Consider the following 18,215-nt stretch of genomic DNA (forward strand, 5'->3'; position numbering starts at 1 on the left):
CGGAATGGAACGCTTTTAACAAGTATGTTTACGCCTGGTCTTCAAAGTGATTTACATAAATCTTGTGTCGTATGTTTATTATAGAAACTTTTAAGTTTAAAAAGCAAAATGATATTGACAGCTTTCAAAAAGAAGAATGTCAATATTGCTGTAATCATTTCTTGATAACAATTGTTGTGCAATAAAGAAACTATGCCCCACAAGGAGCATCGTCGCTCCAGCAGCTCGCTGGTCGGTTTACGACGGACGAGCACCCAACACAGCTCCGACGTGTCCGAACTTAACTTGCTGAAAGAGGAGACGCACACCGGCGACCATTTTCTGTCACCAGCGCAGCTCGAGGTCGTGTACCGTACCAACATCACCAATGGCCTCACTGAGAGCCTCGCCGCTGAGCTTCTCGAGCACAACGGGCCCAACGAGCTCAAAGAACTACGCGGTACTAGCTACGGAAAAATATTCCGACGCAACCTCTTCGGCTGGTTCCAGTGTGTGCTCTGGTGTGGCGCCATACTTAACTTTATAGGCTATTTCTTCTCCGACGTGGTGGACGCCGGAAACGAGGGCGGTCACACCGGCAAGGAGTACCTGTACCTAGGATGCGTCATAACAGCTACCATTCTTAGTACCGGTATCTTTGGTTTCTATCAGGAAGCTAAAAACATTGCAGTTATGAGCGGCTTCGAGAAAATGGTCCCATTGGACGCGATTGTGATTCGAGATGGATTAAAGAAAAAAATACCAATAAATCGTATCGTAGTAGGTGATATACTAGAGCTGAAGAGCGGAGAAATTGTCCCGGCCGACATCAGAGTACTGGAATCCAATAATTTTAAAACGGACATGTCTTCTTTAACCGGTGAGTCAAAGCCAGTAAAGCACACTCCGAAATGTACGAATAAAAACCCACTGGAATCCAAAAACATGGCCTACTTTGGGTGCCCTATCGTGGAGGGCACGGCGAAGGCGGTGGTTGTGGCCACAGGGGAAATGACGCAAATCGGCAAGATCGCCGGACTCGTCACTGGCCTCGAGAAGGATGAGACGCCCATTGCCAAGGAAATAACCCATTTCATAAAACTCGTTTGCGGCGTAGCCTTTACATTTGGATTTATATTTTTTGTAATGGTTTATATCGTTCAGAACAGTTGGCTGGCGGCCTTACAATATATGCTTGGTATTATCTTAGCGAATGTACCTGAAGGATTAATAGTTACATTAACCGTGTGCATGACGCTGTCGGCTAAGCAACTGAAAAAGAAAAATTGTCTCGCGAAAACTTTGCAAGCTGTCGAGACTTTGGGGTCGACGTCCTGCATATGCTCGGATAAAACGGGTACGTTAACCGAAAATCGAATGAGCGTTACGCATCTCTTTTGTAATTTCGCCATTTATGACAAAGACGATCACACGCACGTATCTGAATCGACGTATGCGGAGCTGTGCCTGGCAGCGTCGCTTAATTTGAAAGCGGAATTTGCGCACGACAGCTTGAAACACCCAGTGAAGCAAAGGAAAATTATTGGCGATGCATCGGAATCGGCGATACTGAGATACATGGAAATCAATCGGTCCGCGACGCAAACTAGGGAAATGAATCCGAAAGAAGCTGAGATACCTTTCAGTTCGGCTTACAAATATCAGGTCACCATCCACCGAATGCAAACCACTCAAAGTTATTACCTGATTATGAAAGGAGCTCCCGAGATAGTTCTCGAACATTGCGTTAACGTGTTAACCGACGACGGGATCATTCCGATCACGCCAGAAATAAAGAAGGAACTAAAAGCTTACTTTATTAGAATGGCGAACATGGGCGAGCGTGTGATAGGCTACTGCGATTACAAGCTACCGTTAGAAACTTATCCCCTGGGATATTCATTCAATGCTCAGAAACGTAATTTTCCTATCGACGACTTAAATTTTATCGGGGCTATATCTATGATAGATCCTCCTCGAAAAAATATCGACAAGTCTATAGCTCTGTGCAAACAGGCAGGTATTAGAGTCTTGATGGTGACCGGAGACCATCCCGTCACTGCGCTGTCGATATCTCGCCAGTGTGGGACAATAACGCAACCCACGGCATACGATTATGCTTTCGAGCATCATATAGATTTAGCCGATGTTCCTATACATATAAGAAACCAATTCAAAGCTGTCATCATCACCGGTGACGAGCTCAGAACGATGAGTGTCAATGATTTGAAGACGGCGGCGAACAAATATGAGGAGATAACATTCGCCCGCACCAGTCCGCAACAAAAACTTTTTATTGTTGAAACGCTGCAGTCGTTGAAGCATGTGGTCGCAGTAACTGGAGACGGTGTCAACGATTCCCCCGCCTTGAAGAAAGCCGACATTGGCATCGCTATGGGTATAACCGGCACCGAGGTGTCCAAGCAGGCCGCTGATATGATTCTCTTAGATGACAATTTCGCTTCCATCGTGCTAGGTATAGAGGAAGGTAGACGCATATTCGATAACCTCAAGAAAACTATAGCCTACACTCTAACTTCTAACACGCCTGAGATGTTACCTTTCGTTCTGTATGCACTTTTGGGCATGCCCCTGCCTATTACTTTGATTTTAATTTTAGTTATCAACGTGGGCACGGACCTGTTGCCGGCGATGAGTCTGGCGTACGAGACGTCGGAGGAGGATATAATGTCGATACCTCCGCGGAAGCCGACGGATCGTCTTGTTAATAAAGTGTTGATTTACATGGCATATTTTCAAGTCGGTTTGATCCAGTTCTTTGCTGGAATGTACGCGTACTTTACGGTCTTCGCGTCCAGCGGGTTCTTTCCTTCAACGTTGATGTTTGTGCGCAAAGAGTGGGAGACACCTTCGCATACGTTCCTCGACACTCTGGGCCGTCCGTGGTATTACCATGACAGGAAGCGCGTCGAGAAGCAAGCGCAGACCGCGTACTTTGTCGCAGTTTGCTGGACCCAGATATCAGACGTCATTATTTGTAAAACGAGACGCATCTCATTAATCAAAAAGGGTATGCGCAATCATGTCTTGAACATTAGTATTATTGTTAATTTATTTGCTGCACTTTTGGTGACTTATTTTCCTTTATGTCATGAAGTTTTCAATACGGAAGCGCTTTTGTGGTATCATTTTTTCTTGGCGTTACCGTTCATGGTGCTTATGATAGTAGGCGATGAACTAAGGCGTTATATCATCCGGAACAATATCTCTAAATGGGTTGAGGAAGAAACCTACTACTAACTCTTAAAAAAATATATTGACGAATTATGTTTTGTGTAGTTTGAAAATTATGTTTTTTTTTCCTTTTGTAAGCATAAAAGTAAAAATAAATAGTAATTTTATTTAGTATTATATATGTTAGTATTATAACATTGTAAACGTATTTAATAAATAGAGTAAAATATCACTGAAATTTTATTTCATAAAAATTTATTCACTAATTTGTATACAAAGAATAACATAAAAAAACAATTGCCAATTAATCACTAACAAATGACAAATTATAAGAGTCCAGTTTCTGTTTTGACAAATCTTTATCAAACATTAAATCTATATTTTTTTTATTCAAGTATCTGACAGTTGACTTTGTTCCACATACTTCTGTTTATTAAATTGTTCGCGAACAACTATTTAATACAAGGTTGCAATAAGAAGTTCATATGTTACGTTACTTAAAATTGTTATCTAAACCTATTTTATACTAATGTCAAAATCAATGCTAAAATAACTGATCTGTAATATTTTTTACTATCTTTTTCTTCTTCTTCTTTTAGTTACTAGTGGACCCCATCTTTTAATTTCGATAATTTCGCCAACGTCAAGGTTGAAGGTAATTGAAAACGAAAAAAGAAAGAAAAGATTAAATAGCAAAGAACAGAGAGGTAGACGGAGTATAGATCTGTTTGACAAATGATCGGTTGATGAATTTTTTACTATAATAATTACATTCTGAACCGTCCTTTGTTTGTTAAGAGCCTTTAAGTCTTTATAGAAAAGAAATCGAAAAATGCTTATATCGTCAGGATTCAAATAGGACAAATATATGACATAATCTTCGACAAAGCGAAACATCCTTTATGGATTATATTCTTAATAATTTGTTGTTCCAATCTTACAATTGGAAACTTGAATTAATTTCAAGAAATCATCTCATTAGCTATACTGTGAAATTAATAATGCCTTGTCATCTTTTTAAATAACATCTTTCCAAAGCGATCTCAGTTTTGCTTATTGAGAAAATATGCGGTCAGTTTCAAATTGCAGTATAGATAAACTAGTGTTTGCGACATAAGGCACTGGGCAGCCCACATACTGCAACTTATATCGTACTCTGACGTTTTGGAATTATTTCTGTCCAACTGCTAACTAGTCTAGTCATGAATAATTCCGTAATAGAATTCTGTATGATTTACAGTTGAACTGGATCGTATTTTAAATTGACTTTTTTTATTAATGTTCCTAATGAATGAACATAAGTTAATTTAAAGTGTCTGGAAGATTTTTTTAGAACAAACGACCCATCGCAATTTTCATTTGTAGAAATTTTTAGGAACATTTTCACAGAAGTTTAACTTTCGATGTCTTATTAAAAGTAAATTAAATAAGCGTACATAACATTTAACATATATCTGTTATCGTTAGTTTCTGCGACTATAATCCCTGCTTAAAACATATCGTCATCCCTCTCATTATCTTTGACAAAACAGCATTAACAATATTTTTATATTTTTAGTCTCAGAAACCATCGATTAATCCTTCGTGGTTACAAATCTGAATATTTAATTGTGAAAGACCTAATTAAGTAATCCAAAGCTGGTGTGAACTTAAAGCTTGCATCGAGATTAAGGCACGCGGCACATGAATGGGGCGCGGCCATTCTGTATGAATTTAAATCAGACCTCACATGCTTGTCGGTGCCTTACCGTACCGCATGTGTGGTGTGACCTACATCACATAACTTGATCTAATACTAAACTACACTTATGATAACTTTCGCACGAGGGCGGAACAGTAGGACAGATCGATATAATCTGACTCAGTGAGTACAAGTGAAACTAAAATACAATAACTCACTAGCGCCACTATGATGACAAAAATGTGTTACCAGAACCTTATCTGACTGAAGTCGTCTGGTCATGTCTTGTGTGCATTTAAACAATAGCAGTGCCACACTGACTAATATTCTCTCTAACTCGGTAACCCGGAGGCCTAATCTTACTAATATAAATTTTCTTATAAGGAAAGGTTAGTAAGTGGATTTGCCGAAAGAGGTTATACATAGGAAGAATAAACATTCTCTTTCTATGCGTCCACTCTTCTGGCGATTAAAGGTAGGCAACCCATCTGCAATTGCGAGTGTCTATAGGCATCGGTCGTTTTGCTATTTCGGCGATTCGGGTGCTCGCTCGTTTGTCACCTGATAATATAGAAAATTTTGCATTCGTGTGAAACTAGCATTAGAGCTGTGACTTTCTAGGCTATAAATTCGAGTAGGTTATATTCATGTTCTTAGACATACTCAATGTTAGATAAGAAAGTATGTTTCTTTACTATATTTTCTTAGCCTTTAAGGAAACTTAATATCTATTTGGGTATTTAAAGCTCTTTCTGAAGAAATTCTAATACAGAGATTATTTTAAATTCATTAATAAAAAGTAATATTGGCTAATTCACGCAAATTAAAAGAAACCATAGAGATTAGAGTAATTAAAGATAAGGTATTTTTGATCAAAATGAAAAATCCACTAAATGAAACAAAATATAACAATAAACAATTTATTTAAATCTAAAAGTTTAGAGCTAATTTAAAGTATAAATGAATAAATGTTTATTCATGAATAAGGGACATAAATCAATATTTTCTCTAAGTGACAGAATTCGTTTACCTTTTCTATAAAAGATACAGCGTGAAGGCTAAATCATAAAAAGTAGGCGCATTAAAAATGTAACGAAACATATTACTCGTTTATTTGAAAAGTACAAATATGTATGAATTTTGTTAAATGTTCAGCTGACGCAATATAGATTAACTGTTACATTACAGGTTAGAAATATACATGAGAGGTTAGAAGTTTTTTTTTTACATGTAAAAGGCACTAGATTTTATGTTAATCTGCATTGTCTTTATGAAAGTTTAAATATTCGTAATCGATTTTAATCGATTAGTGGTCAATAAATATTAATTCAAAATAAATGCAATAATTTAATGTAAAGTAATTTTTTATTCTTAATAACTTGTAAATATATGATTGAATACCCATTTTGAGGTTAATATGACATAAATTTCTGTTAAATTAATGAAATGTATGTATTTATTTATAAATATTTAATTACTGTTTAGGATGTGATCAGTATTACAGTGAATCATCACATATATATTTACATATTGTTTAAAATGATTAATTTTATATCATAACTAGCAGTGGCCTGCAATTCCATCCGTACGGAATTAAAAAAGACTTAATTAGAAGCCAGATACCGCTGGCGAGATATCGTAGAGCTGGACATGTGGACAAAAGATGGATTGGAAGGAGAAGGCGCAAGACAGGCAACTTTAGCGAACTCTTATGTCTTATGTAAATAATTAGTAGGCTTTGTGTTCTTCCAGACTATGTTCTACATCTATACTAAATTTCAGTAAGATCCATGCAGTTCTGGAGATACCTTAAACAAATATCCATCTGATCTTTGATCTGATATCATTTAAAACTGCATTTAACTTTAATTACATTAAAATGTTACTAACTTTTAGAATAATTTTAAAAATTCGCTCTCATTTTCCACGTAAACCAGAAACGACCATAATGGGTTGTCGCTAGCCGCATTACTAGCGGACATAAAATCTACTAGTGTTTGTATTTTTTCGACCAGTTCACGCCTTTTCTGTTTGAATAAAAACTTTTGGTATCTCCTTCGTCAATTAATTTACCTAAGAAATATGACTATTGAGCTAATTTTGTTCTATATTTTATTATTTAAAGTCCTTTGATGTGATATGTCGGTAAAATGTAAAAAAAATATTAACTAAGACAAAATGTCTACAAAAAATTGATTCCCACCCAATATCATTAACTATTTTTCGTTGGACGAACATGTTTCATTATTTTCCTTACATTTTTTCCAGAATCCCATATTATTTCAGCGTAATAATTTAAGAAATTAAATTAATAAGACGTTTAAGATTAAACTTTAGACACAGCTGCAGCAAATTAGTCAATAGAAGCTAATTCAACATTTGACAAGCTCGAAAATAGAGCAACGGATATTGAATTGTGCTCGATCTGTTGGCGCCGTTTTGTGATCTGAATTCTAAAATAAAATAAACTTGGCGGTACCATAAGTCGAGCACGAGTATCCTTGATTGCGAAAATTGTACCGAGTGTTTAGGGCTGGGTTCCAATCGCCTGGCCTTATATACGCTCCTGCGCAGAGATCGCGGCACACGTGCTACACACGGCAGGACAGACGCACGACACAGTCATGTACGCTAAGGTACGAATTATTACGTATTAACCCTTAAAATATTAATTCTACACTAACGGCTTATGAGTCAATCTTGACAGAACAAGATAAGTTAAATCTCTGATGTAATTAGAGATATTTTTAACTAAACATGTGAAATACATATGGAATATTTCTAATTCGTAACTTTGAACTATCATGACGAATATGACTTCAATACTGGAGTGAAGGTTTAGAATTTGACAAACATGCTCCCATTGAGTTAAATAAATGAAAGAGAAGCTTAATAACAATAACGGAAGCCCCACTTTCCCTTGAAACATCACTATTATAGTGTACTGACTTAGCATTTATAGATGAAGTGTTTTCAGTTGTTAATGTTGTGCTGCGCGTGGGCCGCGGTGTCTGCGGCGCCGGGGCTGCTCGACATCGGGCTGTCGCACGGGTACGCCGCGCCCGCACTCGCCGCGCCTGCATATACCACCCACACTATCGCCGCTCCTGCCATCACCACTCACGCCATCGCCGCCCCGGCCATCGCCACTCACGCCATTGCCGCCCCTGTTAGTACACAGCTTTCAAGCTTAGAAAGTCCTAAAAAGAAAACGTAATTTTTGAAGTTGTATAAGATTAACCGCATTCCCTTCACTTGCTATCGCGTTATAAGTTTCTGAGTATATGCATCCAGAGATGCCTTTTCAATGTGATTTAATCACCAATATAATAAAGTAAAAATAGAACTACAATATTGGATTATAAATTCTGTGTGTAATTTTATAGGTAGTCCGTGCCGAGCCCATTGACCCTAACCCAGCGTACAGCTTCTCTTACGGAGTATCAGACCCCCACACCGGCGACCAAAAGGAGGCGCACGAGACACTGCAGAACGGAGTCATCCACGGTTCCTACAGTCTCGTCGAGCCCGACGGCCACGTGCGCAAGGTCACCTACACCGCTGACAAGGTCAATGGGTTCAACGCCGTCGTACAGAGGACTGGTGGCACTCACGCGGTAAGATATTAAGATCAAAGCAAATCGGATCACATGTTCTTGCAGCTTCTAGAGTTTTATTTGTGGAATAAAAGATAGCGTCTTTATATGGAAGGTCTTTTAAAAAGTAGTATTTGCTATTTATAACTTATTTACTGTAACTTAAAAGTTGAAATTGATTGAACATTGTTCTGCAGGCTCCCGTCGCCGTAGCAGCACCCATTGCGAAGGTAGCACTAGCACCCGCACCTGTCGCCGTCGCCGCACCCGTAGCCAAGCTCACCCTGCCGGCGTTCGGCCACCCCTGGTAGATGCATCGATGAAATACTGCTGTGTTGCTGATCGGCTACAGGACAGGCCGCCCCTAAAGCAAGTGGCAAAGAGAATATGGTGGGATGCTTCACCAATGCTCTCGGACGAAATACTCTTCCCTTCCAAAGATGGTGGAATACAGATGGAATATTAAAGATGGCAGTTGGTTTTTAAAGGTTATTTAGTTGGGTTTAAGTTTGATGCATGGAATATGGCCACGAGGGATCGGAAGAGTGAAGATAAAATAGCTTAACATAGTCTCTTGTAGCAAGAAGTTGTTAAGGCTCCATAAAGGATGTTTGCTGGGGTTGTAAGTATTAGATTTTTGGGTTGTTACGAAGGTTTTTTTACATCCGCTCGGCAACACAGCAGTAGCAATGACCTCGCAGTGTAACGTGGAAATGTAACTAATTGTTTTATTTATATTTATTTCGTACTACTTTGACTGTTGCTACGGATTTGATCTTGACGCGTTGTATTACTGTAATGTAAATATTATGTACTAGTTTTTAAATAAATGCAACTTATTGCGGTCATGGGTATTTTCATTATCATTTACTTCGATATTACCTCAATGTAGAACATAATTAAAGTCTACAAATATCAGCCAATTTCCCAAAAAAGTTATATAAAATTGTAAGTACTTATCACAACTCTATAACCGAAACTTTAAAACCTAAGTAGTAATAATGACAGACTATTTCTTAGTCAGTCTATTAGTGAAATATTTACTGCGAAACTTTTTTAGACCAATTACATATATCCGTACATCTTATAAAGTCATTTAATCCGGTCCCACTGGACAACTATTAGGAAACTATATAAGAACGTCTGGACTGTCGTACAACTTAATATAGTAGCATGTTTAATGCGATTGGGTAAAGTTGCATGTGTTCTATTTTTTTATCACCTTTGTAATAAATACTAGTTTGTATATAAAAACAGGTGTCCATTGCTGCGACCAAATGTGTAAAATTTGCAAGGATAATGTTATTAGATGCATTAATGTCCTAGATACGGGATTGTACAACTTTTTATTATAGACTGAATAGTTTTAGCCTATCTAAACGTATTAAAATTATTTTAATCTAGAGCTTCGAGAGTAGTTAATTTCATTTGCATAATTTCACTAGGTGAACTAACGTCCATAAAAGTTGCACAATTACAGCAAAATATGTGAAAAAAGTAATGTTGTATATTTAACATATGACTGGAATAAGGAATCAAAAAGAAAACAAATTTTATTTGAAACATTTTATTTCTATACATAGTTTTTTGGAGTAAATTCCTATTTTTTTCTTGAAATCTATGTATATATAAATGTTGTCTCCCTTAGAGACCAAATAACGACTCTGACCTAAAACTACTTATAAACTTACTAATGCGCAGTTTACATGATTCCAGTTTACAGTCAAAACGTGCGCTGGATTGGACGATGTACTGGAATAATGTAAACTCGGCATAATAGCTCGTGTATACTTCCTACCAGCTTCATTAAATTCAGACCGGAATTCTGTTCTGGTGCGCCCACTTGGTGATGGTGCGCGCGATGTGGTCAGCGGCGGGGCGCGCTGGGTTCCGCGCTGGAGGGCCGCGCCAGCGCCTCCCGCAGCTCGCCCGCTCCCGCCTTGCCTGCTGCAGCAGACTGCGCCACACCGCACACCGCCCCGCGCAATCCCTCCCACATTTCGGGACCACCGTCCAGTCTAAAAGAAACACATCGGTACGTTCTTATCGAAATTCATGTAGTTTGAATTTGTCAAAACCCATTTAAAGTGGACTCAAAGCCCAGTATATATCCCGCATAGAACATGTTTCGATGAAGAGTTTTATAATAAATTAACATACCGATCGAGCGTGTGAAAACATTTCGCAGCTACAAGGAACTGTCCCATTCGGTAGCTGTCGTTAGCTACGAGTTGCAACAGAGCGAAGCCATCCGGAGTGCCTGATGCCTACACCACAGTATAAAAAACACATATAAAGGAAATAATTATTTATGAAACTATAACTAAAGATTCCATACTTCTGGCTACTTATAATTAGTTCTCCATTTAAACTCTTTACCTTGGAACAAATATCCCAAGCGAGATCCGCCTCTTTGTTCATAACGTGACATCGACATAAGAAAGACAGGTAGGTGAAAGAGCTTCGTATTTCTTCATCATGGATAGCCAATAGACATTCCTGAGCTTCACGATAGAAACCGGTTGCAGCTTTAGCCTAAAACAATTCACTTCTGAAGCACTAGGAAGAATATTGCTAACATTACAAGTGGCTTTCTAGATATGAATAATGAATCCAAAACTTGTATCTTACCTGAGCATAATTAAAATTAAAAGTATCATCGTTGACAAAGAAGCTCTTGATGGAGTTGAGATAGACGAGGACCTCCTCGAACTGTCCGGCGAGGAAGTAGGAGGAGGCCATGCACTGCCTGCCGGGGATGGTGTCGCACTCCGACGCCGAGCTGCCCACCAGATGGAAGTTGTGCTGCGCCAACTTCATCTGCTCCTCCTGAGACATACAGGGTAGGGAAATCATTTACGCGATCTTTGAAGGATAAATCTGAAACCACAAAACTGTTTAAATATAAAAGTTAATTTCAATTATCACTTGGTATTACCAACCAAAACCACCAAACCACCAAAGTTATGAAATTTCGTCGCGGTGTTTAGGAAATACTATTTGTCTAAAGTACATTGGCTTAAGAAGACTAACGTAATCTATGCGTTATGCATCTATAATTCTCTATAGCTGTACTTACATCCCCAGTATCATTGTAGAGCCTGACAGCGACGACAGCTCGTAGTATGTAGTGCAGTGGCGAGCTGGCCTCCACCGGCTGCAGCAGGTCACGAGCCTCCAGCGCCTCGCCGCGCCGCAGCCGCACACACGCCAGGTTCAGCCGAGCTTCCGGCACCACGTCCACCAGCTCAGGAAGCACCTAAATTTGCAGTGGATCAAGGAAAGGAATCCATGGTAGGTAGTAAGAACTTTCTCGAAGTCTTAAAGCTTGTCATTCGATTTCATGTTATAAGGAAAGGTGGTACAATCCTACATAATCCAGTCTCTCTTCTAGATGGCCATTTTTATAAGATTTTGACCAATATGAAAATGTCACAATATCATCCAATAAACTCGTAAAAGTTGCAATTGGATAAACAATATTTGGCAGAACGCATCGATTGTGTTACGTGCTATTAGTGTTGTACCAAAAATGCTAACCTTCAGAGCGCCTTCCCCATTGCGAAAAACAATGAGATTGTGTCTCACAAGGTCCTGTCCGAAAGTGTGCTGCTCTGAAGATATCTGCTTCAATTCGTTCTCTGCCGCTTTACCATTATACAACCTTATAACAGAAAAAACATAAGTTAACTATTACGAATGCATTTTTGTCACATTTACGGCCATAAACTATTTTTGTCTTTTGCTTCTTTCCTTCTTATATCTACACAAAGGTAAATAATATTCGAACCTTTAATATTGTTGTCAAAGCTAGCAAGTGTTCACAACAGTATGTTTTATTCTATTTAGGGTTAACGAACAGTACTTGACACCTCGGACCCATTTCATACTTCCGATTCGTTTTAGGAGCTGACCTGAACAAGTTGCACGCTTTTAGGTTGCCAGCAATGGTAGAGGTGGGATGCTGGGCGAGGTATACACCCAGCACTTCTTGCGACACGTCGTAGTAGTCCAGCTTGTAGTAGCAAAGCGCCACGTATACGTTCAGTGCTAGGTAAGTGCTGGAAGTAATACTATGTTATTTACTGAGTTTGTCGAAAATATGATTTCGAATCGAACGAATGAACATGACAATGTTAAAGCCAAATAGAACCGATAGGCGACCACTAATTAAAGTAATTCTATATACTTCTTTCAAAATAATCGAAACAATATTTTGATTATTTCTACTCTAACTAGTCTAAGTAATAGAATAAACTATGACTAAAAATGTTAGGTAACATTAGAATCACTAGAATTAGAATACTGAACAATATAAGATGTACCAGTTTGTATGAGTTAATACTTTAATCCACTCAATTGCATCAGTCTGGTATCTTTTATATCTGAAATATTATTCAAAATGTATCAAATATGCGTATAAGACAAGTCAAATTAAAAAAAAAAAACCTCTGTGCCTTTTATTAAAAAAAATCAAATTTTTAGACAGAACCTGGAGATGGTTTAATTTACTTTGAAATGTCAATCACCGTCTATCGAGTAATAACTTCTTGTAGACATCAATGGCCTCCTGGTAATGAGCGCGTAAGTAGTGCACAGCAGCCAGGCTGAGCCGGTCCTCGGGCACATCTCGCAGCGCCGCGTGCGCTGCCATCATACCCTCTTCGTCGCCCAGCTTGTGTGCCAAGTGCAACTGTAGACGGTTCTATGGAGTACGTTAAATTAATTGAAAGCACAGTGGGTCTTGCGGTGTGCTAATTCATTTCTAAGACTTGTTGCTCGCTCAATAGACGTCCAATAGATGTCGTGGTCTAATGTCTAGAAGTAGCGTTGTTGTAGTCTTATAACTATACGATATGTACAAACCTTTAGTGCACAGTCCGGCGCATCTTCCAGTGCGACTTGCGACTCTTTGTACATACCTGAATAGAAAAGATCTCTGTTTAAAATCTTTGCAAATAAGAAATTCTAAAACCAAAGTTCTCGATTTTCTAAACGTAGTCATATACTTAGTTACATTGAGTTTGTACCACATTTGCCTCTATTTAAATTACGCGACGTTTTTAAATTAAAGTTTTAAAGTTTACAAAAGCGTGTGCGTCTTGTGTGATGATTTCATTTTAGTATTATAAATGTGCCTTTGAAATTATTTTACCTAAGTAGAAATAGCAAACGGCGAGATCAATGGGTAAGTTGTCAGCGATACGTGTGTCGAGATTATCCCGGTCTTGCAGCTGTAGATACAGGTCCAGTGCACGCCGGTAGTCGCCCAAGTGGAACCAGCACCACGCAGTCCACACCTCGAGCCATACGTCCTCTCTGCCTTCGTGTTTGTGGAACTAACAAAATAGTAAATAAGTGACTCGGTTATTTCTACAAAGCCTGTTGTCAGTTTTTGATTCCTAATTTTGAATTTTAACCGACAAAATATTGTATTGTAATGTTTTACTGTGGGTACAATATTTCATACAATGGATTAACTTTCCAAAAATATTTATTACTTCAAGCAAAGTGATGGCACCAACATAATCCCTTTTCAATATGAAATCTTCAAACTCTGGGAAATTCTTCTTGGCTGAATGGCTGCCGGTGCGATTCTCTGTGGCTGGTTTTGATCGAGAAAGGATCTAAAAGATATTATATAGAAATAAATTTAAGAATATAACTATTAATTACATATTTTATACGTTTCAGCTATTTTTAATAAGCAACTTAGAATTAAACTACCAGTTTTTACATACCATTTTACATAATATTCAGTATCAGTTTATGTTTAAAAATCATACATAATATGGAAAAATATTCAATACGTAGCCATGACAACCTTTCATGCAACAAACTACCAAACACAATTACGTGTTGGAACATAATCAGAAAATGGGTGCAGAAAATCTGAGGTATAAATTCAGAGGCTCATAATTTAAAACCTAGTTGTCATATTGTGCAATATTCTATTCTATAGTTATAATTTGGTTATAATTATAAAAATTATCGTTTATGAATCTTACATATTTGTTTGTGATTATGAACGTTGTGTAAGTGTCAAAGTCAAACGACGTATTTGTGACGTATTTGTATTTGTTGATTTGAGTTTTTGTTAGTTATTCGCTCGTATTTAATTAATATTTTCATTGTAGAACATGTAATATATTTAGTTGCATTATACAATAGTATAAATTTTTGACCAGAAATATGGACGACTGTAGGATATGTTTGAAGTGCATGGGCGATAAGGATATATTCCAATTAGAAGCCGAAAAAGTAAACGAATCTAAGAATTTCTTGGAACTACTGGTTTTTTGTTTAGATATTGTTGTAAGTAGATCATTTCAGTAATTTTTTATAGCAATATCATTTTTAATAATTTTTCTATTCCATTTTAGGTGTCACCAAACTTTATATACGGTAGAAAAATATGTTCAGATTGCTACATAAAAATAATTGAATTTAACAAATTTAAAACACTTGCTTTAAAAAATAATACGTATTTGCTTAATTTACAATTAAACGGCAATATAGCAAACGATGTATTACTCAAAGATAGAATCAAATGTGAAAATAATTTTGATGAAATTAGTAATAACAATGAAAATGATGTTAAAAATTCCGAATGTTTCTCGTCCGATGACGAATTCCTCAGTGCTATCAAGCAGATTAAGTGTGAAAATAATTTAGAAGAAACCAAAGAAAATGGTATGTAGTTAATCCTACATTAAATATAACATTTCACTACTAGAAATATTTTTGAATACAAATATTATAACAAACAATCTAAAAACTTAGGAAAACTAATTAATTTGATAACATTGTTTCGCTTTTTTCATATTAAGTGTGTAATATTTTCAGACCATGTTGCAGAGGAAGTATTCAAAAAGAAAAAAAAGGAAAATTTAAAAGTTTATAAAAAAAGGAATCAAATCTGCGAACAGTGTGGAAAGACAGTTGTAAATTTGGAAAAGCATAGTAGGCTTCATAAATCTGTTGATGAAAGGAAATGCTTTAAATGTGAAGAGTGTGATAAGTCATTTTCTAGCCTAAGTGCAAGATACAGGCATTATAGAACCAAACATCTTGGTATAAAATCACATTGTGATATTTGTGATAAAGGTAAGAAAAATATTCATCTTGTCACAATTCCAAGAGTCCCATGGATAATGAATATGTAATTATTAATAGTTATGTTAACCCGCACTTGGCCAGCGTGGTTAACTATGGCCTAGTCACCCCTAACTTAGGGTAGGCTCCGAGCCCCTCGGTGGGGACATATAGTGTGCACATGAATGTGTGTGATGATGAATAGTTGTTTTTGATAATGCTAATAATTTTTGTATCCCAACGAGATCAAAAATAATATATTGTTATAGAGGGAGGTATTAACAGCATTCTAGTTTGCCTACATTTAATCAACAGAGAATGTTCTCCCTTGCATGCATCCTCTCATCCAGAAAATACACTTCCACTCTCTAATAAAAAGGGTTTGAAGGGAAAGATGACTAAAATTAGGCCTCTGGGACATACACTCATCAGACAAAATGCGGAATTGTTTTCACTTATCACCTGTCTTCTGTGTAGTTATGGTATTACACGGAATGAACCAGCCAGTTTGTGTGAAGATTTTAAAATGGGTTCTACCACTGTTAAACCTGTGAAAAAGTGTAGTTCACAAGTGCAGCTGTTCCTAATTAATTTATAAATGTCTCGTGACAGTTTAAAACAATTTAATATTTATAAGTTGTATCTCTTAGATGTTGTGGACCTAAGATCACATACATTGATGATGCATAATGCTGAAGACATGCAATACGTCTGTATACCCTGCGGCAAACGTTTCATCAGCCAGTCAGTGTTAGATCTGCACTCTACGATACATACAAAACAACTTGCCTACGCATGTGATATCTGCGACAAGAAGTTCCGTTGTAAGATTACCATGATGTCACATAAGTATGATTATATGTTTATTAACTGTCTATTATTATGTACATATATGTATATAAACATATATATTTTTTTAAATGAAAGGGATAGCAATACAGCAACCTGGAGAAATGAGAAACCTCTATAAGCAATTTTTTTATTTTAAATATTTTTTTTTTAACTTTTATGGCCATTTTGCCAGTTTGATTCCACTGTTGTTAACAAGTTTTTGGCCAATAAATATTGTATTATAAAATAAAAAAGCAAGAAAAATATTTTTCTTTTCACATTGTAGGCGGCAGGTGCATGACAAAGAGAAGTCACATCTTTGTCAATTTTGTTCCAAAGGTTTCTTCAAGAAATATCATTTGCAGGTTCATTTGAGGTATGTATTATATATTGTATGTATTACTAGCTGTCGCCCGCAGCTCCGTCTGCGCGGTATAAAAAAAATAATTAGTTGCCTATGTGTTCTTCCAGACTATGTTCTACATCTATGCCAAATTTCATCAGGATCCGTTCAGATGTTCTGGATATACCTTCAAACAAACATCCATCCATCCATCCAAACATTTGCATTTATAATTAAAGTAAGAAGTAAGAATATAGATTACAATTACGGATTTTTATAAGCATTTTTATTTTGTGCCGTTTAGCTAAGATTATTTTTATTAGACTTAGTTTGGCAGTCACGAAATGGTGACAGAGGCTTTACGTAACATTTGTGACGTCACATATCCGTACATACAGAATCCTCCGGCCACATGTTCCAGGAGCCACACAAAGGAAAAGCCCTACCAGTGTCAAGACTGCAAGAAATATTTCACGACGCGCAATTCATTGAAGACGCATCAGTTCATACACACCGGCGTCAAGATGTTTGCTTGCAGCCTGTGCGATATGACGTTCGCCAACCCAGGGTCAGTAGCAATAAATAAATTATGCCACTAACCGCACTCAGAGATGTTAAGTGGCAACTCGTTCGTAAACTAGTGTGTAAATATTCTCTGTTCCGAATCAAATGGTAACATAGACTTGAACCGTTGAGCCACGGCTTAAAAACTAATTGGCAGCTAAACGGTTCAACCAGATGTAAAATGCGAGTCGTAGAGCGATCGATGATGCGCTAGCGGCGGTGACTCATTGAAAAAAAAATCACACTTTACATCTTAAGCTGCCCGGTGACTCGCAGCTCGCAGCTCGAAACCCAACTCACAACTCAATGCAGATACAAATTGAATTGAGCCGGTTACTGCTTCATACTTGTGAACCGTGAGCTGATCTACAGATCATCAATTTTAGTTGAATTATAAAACAAAGAGTTGATATTTTTTAGTAGATTTTTGGTGGCCGTGGTTTTATTAGGAATTTGTAAAGCTTGACATGGTGTAGTGATGTTTTAGATTATTTTTATAGTATAATATAATATTTAATCTATTTCGTAGGTACATAAGTGCTCACATGAGAATTCACACTAAAGAGAAGCGCCACCAGTGCAAGTATTGCGACGCGCGCTTCGGCCGCTCCGACCACCGCAAACGGCACGAGGTTAACGTCCACGAGCGAAACTACGGCTTAATAAACAAGAAATAAAGATCACAATCGCTAAGCACAATAACGAAGCTTCCAACTTATTGTTATCTCTCTCGTTCTATTTGAGAAAAGAGAGATAGCATGTTTTTGTACAGGCGTTTAAATTGTTTTTCATTCCAATGGGTTTTAGTCAATTTTATGCAACAAAGTTTGTACGGATTCCGAATTAAAGCTGCATATTTGCGGTATTAGAATAGTTAGAAAATAGTTTATGATTGTTGTAAATATTTTTCCAATATTTGTACTTTAATACA

At 37.2% G+C, this 18,215-nt stretch overlaps 4 protein-coding genes across 6 annotated transcripts; 3 read left to right on the forward strand and 1 right to left on the reverse strand.

Moving 5' to 3' along the window:
- Positions 1–54: 54 nt before the first annotated feature.
- Positions 55–3,293, forward strand: LOC106118927 (sodium/potassium-transporting ATPase subunit alpha-B). Its single transcript, XM_013313688.1, has one exon. The coding sequence runs from the start codon at positions 193–195 to the stop codon at positions 3,238–3,240; it is 3,048 nt and encodes a 1,015-aa protein (XP_013169142.1). The 5' UTR covers positions 55–192; the 3' UTR covers positions 3,241–3,293.
- A 4,053-nt stretch (positions 3,294–7,346) lies between these two features.
- On the forward strand, positions 7,347–9,140 carry Cpr64Ac (Cuticular protein 64Ac). Its single transcript, XM_013313702.1, has 4 exons — positions 7,347–7,491; positions 7,833–8,024; positions 8,242–8,472; positions 8,649–9,140. Exons 1-4 carry the CDS (start codon positions 7,480–7,482, stop codon positions 8,760–8,762), a joined length of 549 nt encoding a protein of 182 aa, XP_013169156.1. The 5' UTR covers positions 7,347–7,479; the 3' UTR covers positions 8,763–9,140.
- A 956-nt stretch (positions 9,141–10,096) lies between these two features.
- Positions 10,097–14,282, reverse strand: Ttc26 (tetratricopeptide repeat domain 26). The gene is given in 13 exon segments (XM_013313703.1): positions 10,097–10,357; positions 10,359–10,469; positions 10,612–10,718; positions 10,831–10,986; positions 11,083–11,280; positions 11,531–11,710; positions 11,992–12,115; positions 12,366–12,512; positions 12,981–13,156; positions 13,318–13,373; positions 13,607–13,790; positions 13,953–14,078; positions 14,193–14,282. Coding segments are annotated over 13 exon segments (1,662 nt in total). The 5' UTR covers positions 14,196–14,282; the 3' UTR covers positions 10,097–10,263.
- A 233-nt stretch (positions 14,283–14,515) lies between these two features.
- On the forward strand, positions 14,516–18,160 carry LOC106118933 (zinc finger protein 235). Of its 3 annotated transcripts, none has more exons than XM_013313699.1 (7): positions 14,516–14,766; positions 14,835–15,144; positions 15,298–15,558; positions 16,197–16,395; positions 16,664–16,753; positions 17,142–17,288; positions 17,814–18,160. In XM_013313699.1, the coding sequence occupies exons 1-7, from the start codon at positions 14,644–14,646 to the stop codon at positions 17,959–17,961; spliced, it is 1,278 nt and encodes a 425-aa protein (XP_013169153.1). In that variant the 5' UTR covers positions 14,516–14,643; the 3' UTR covers positions 17,962–18,160. The 3 variants fall into 3 exon arrangements, with proteins under 3 accessions (XP_013169153.1, XP_013169154.1, XP_013169155.1); XM_013313700.1 differs by having other exon boundaries at positions 14,516–14,712; XM_013313701.1 differs by lacking the exon at positions 17,814–18,160 and having other exon boundaries at positions 17,119–17,287.
- The last annotated feature ends 55 nt before the right edge of the window (positions 18,161–18,215 follow it).

The sequence above is a fragment of the Papilio xuthus genome, unplaced genomic scaffold (assembly GCF_000836235.2).
Source record: "Papilio xuthus unplaced genomic scaffold, Pxut_1.1 DF827542.1, whole genome shotgun sequence".
Lineage (NCBI taxonomy): Eukaryota > Metazoa > Arthropoda > Insecta > Lepidoptera > Papilionidae > Papilio > Papilio xuthus.

What these genes read in the sequence shown, in the direction of transcription:
- LOC106118927 (XM_013313688.1), top strand. Translation starts at nt 193, where the DNA reads ATGCCCCACAAGGAGCATCGTCGCTCCAGCAGCTCGCTGGTCGGTTTA.
- Cpr64Ac (XM_013313702.1), top strand. An exon ending in CTCACGCCATTGCCGCCCCT is followed by an intron (nt 8,025 to 8,241) that starts GTTAGTACACAG and finishes GTAATTTTATAG; the next exon opens with GTAGTCCGTGCCGAGCCCAT. An exon ending in GGACTGGTGGCACTCACGCG is followed by an intron (nt 8,473 to 8,648) that starts GTAAGATATTAA and finishes ATTGTTCTGCAG; the next exon opens with GCTCCCGTCGCCGTAGCAGC.
- LOC106118933 (XM_013313699.1), top strand. Translation starts at nt 14,644, where the DNA reads ATGGACGACTGTAGGATATGTTTGAAGTGCATGGGCGATAAGGATATA. An exon ending in AGAAGAAACCAAAGAAAATG is followed by an intron (nt 15,145 to 15,297) that starts GTATGTAGTTAA and finishes TAATATTTTCAG; the next exon opens with ACCATGTTGCAGAGGAAGTA. An exon ending in CATTTGCAGGTTCATTTGAG is followed by an intron (nt 16,754 to 17,141) that starts GTATGTATTATA and finishes CACATGTTCCAG; the next exon opens with GAGCCACACAAAGGAAAAGC.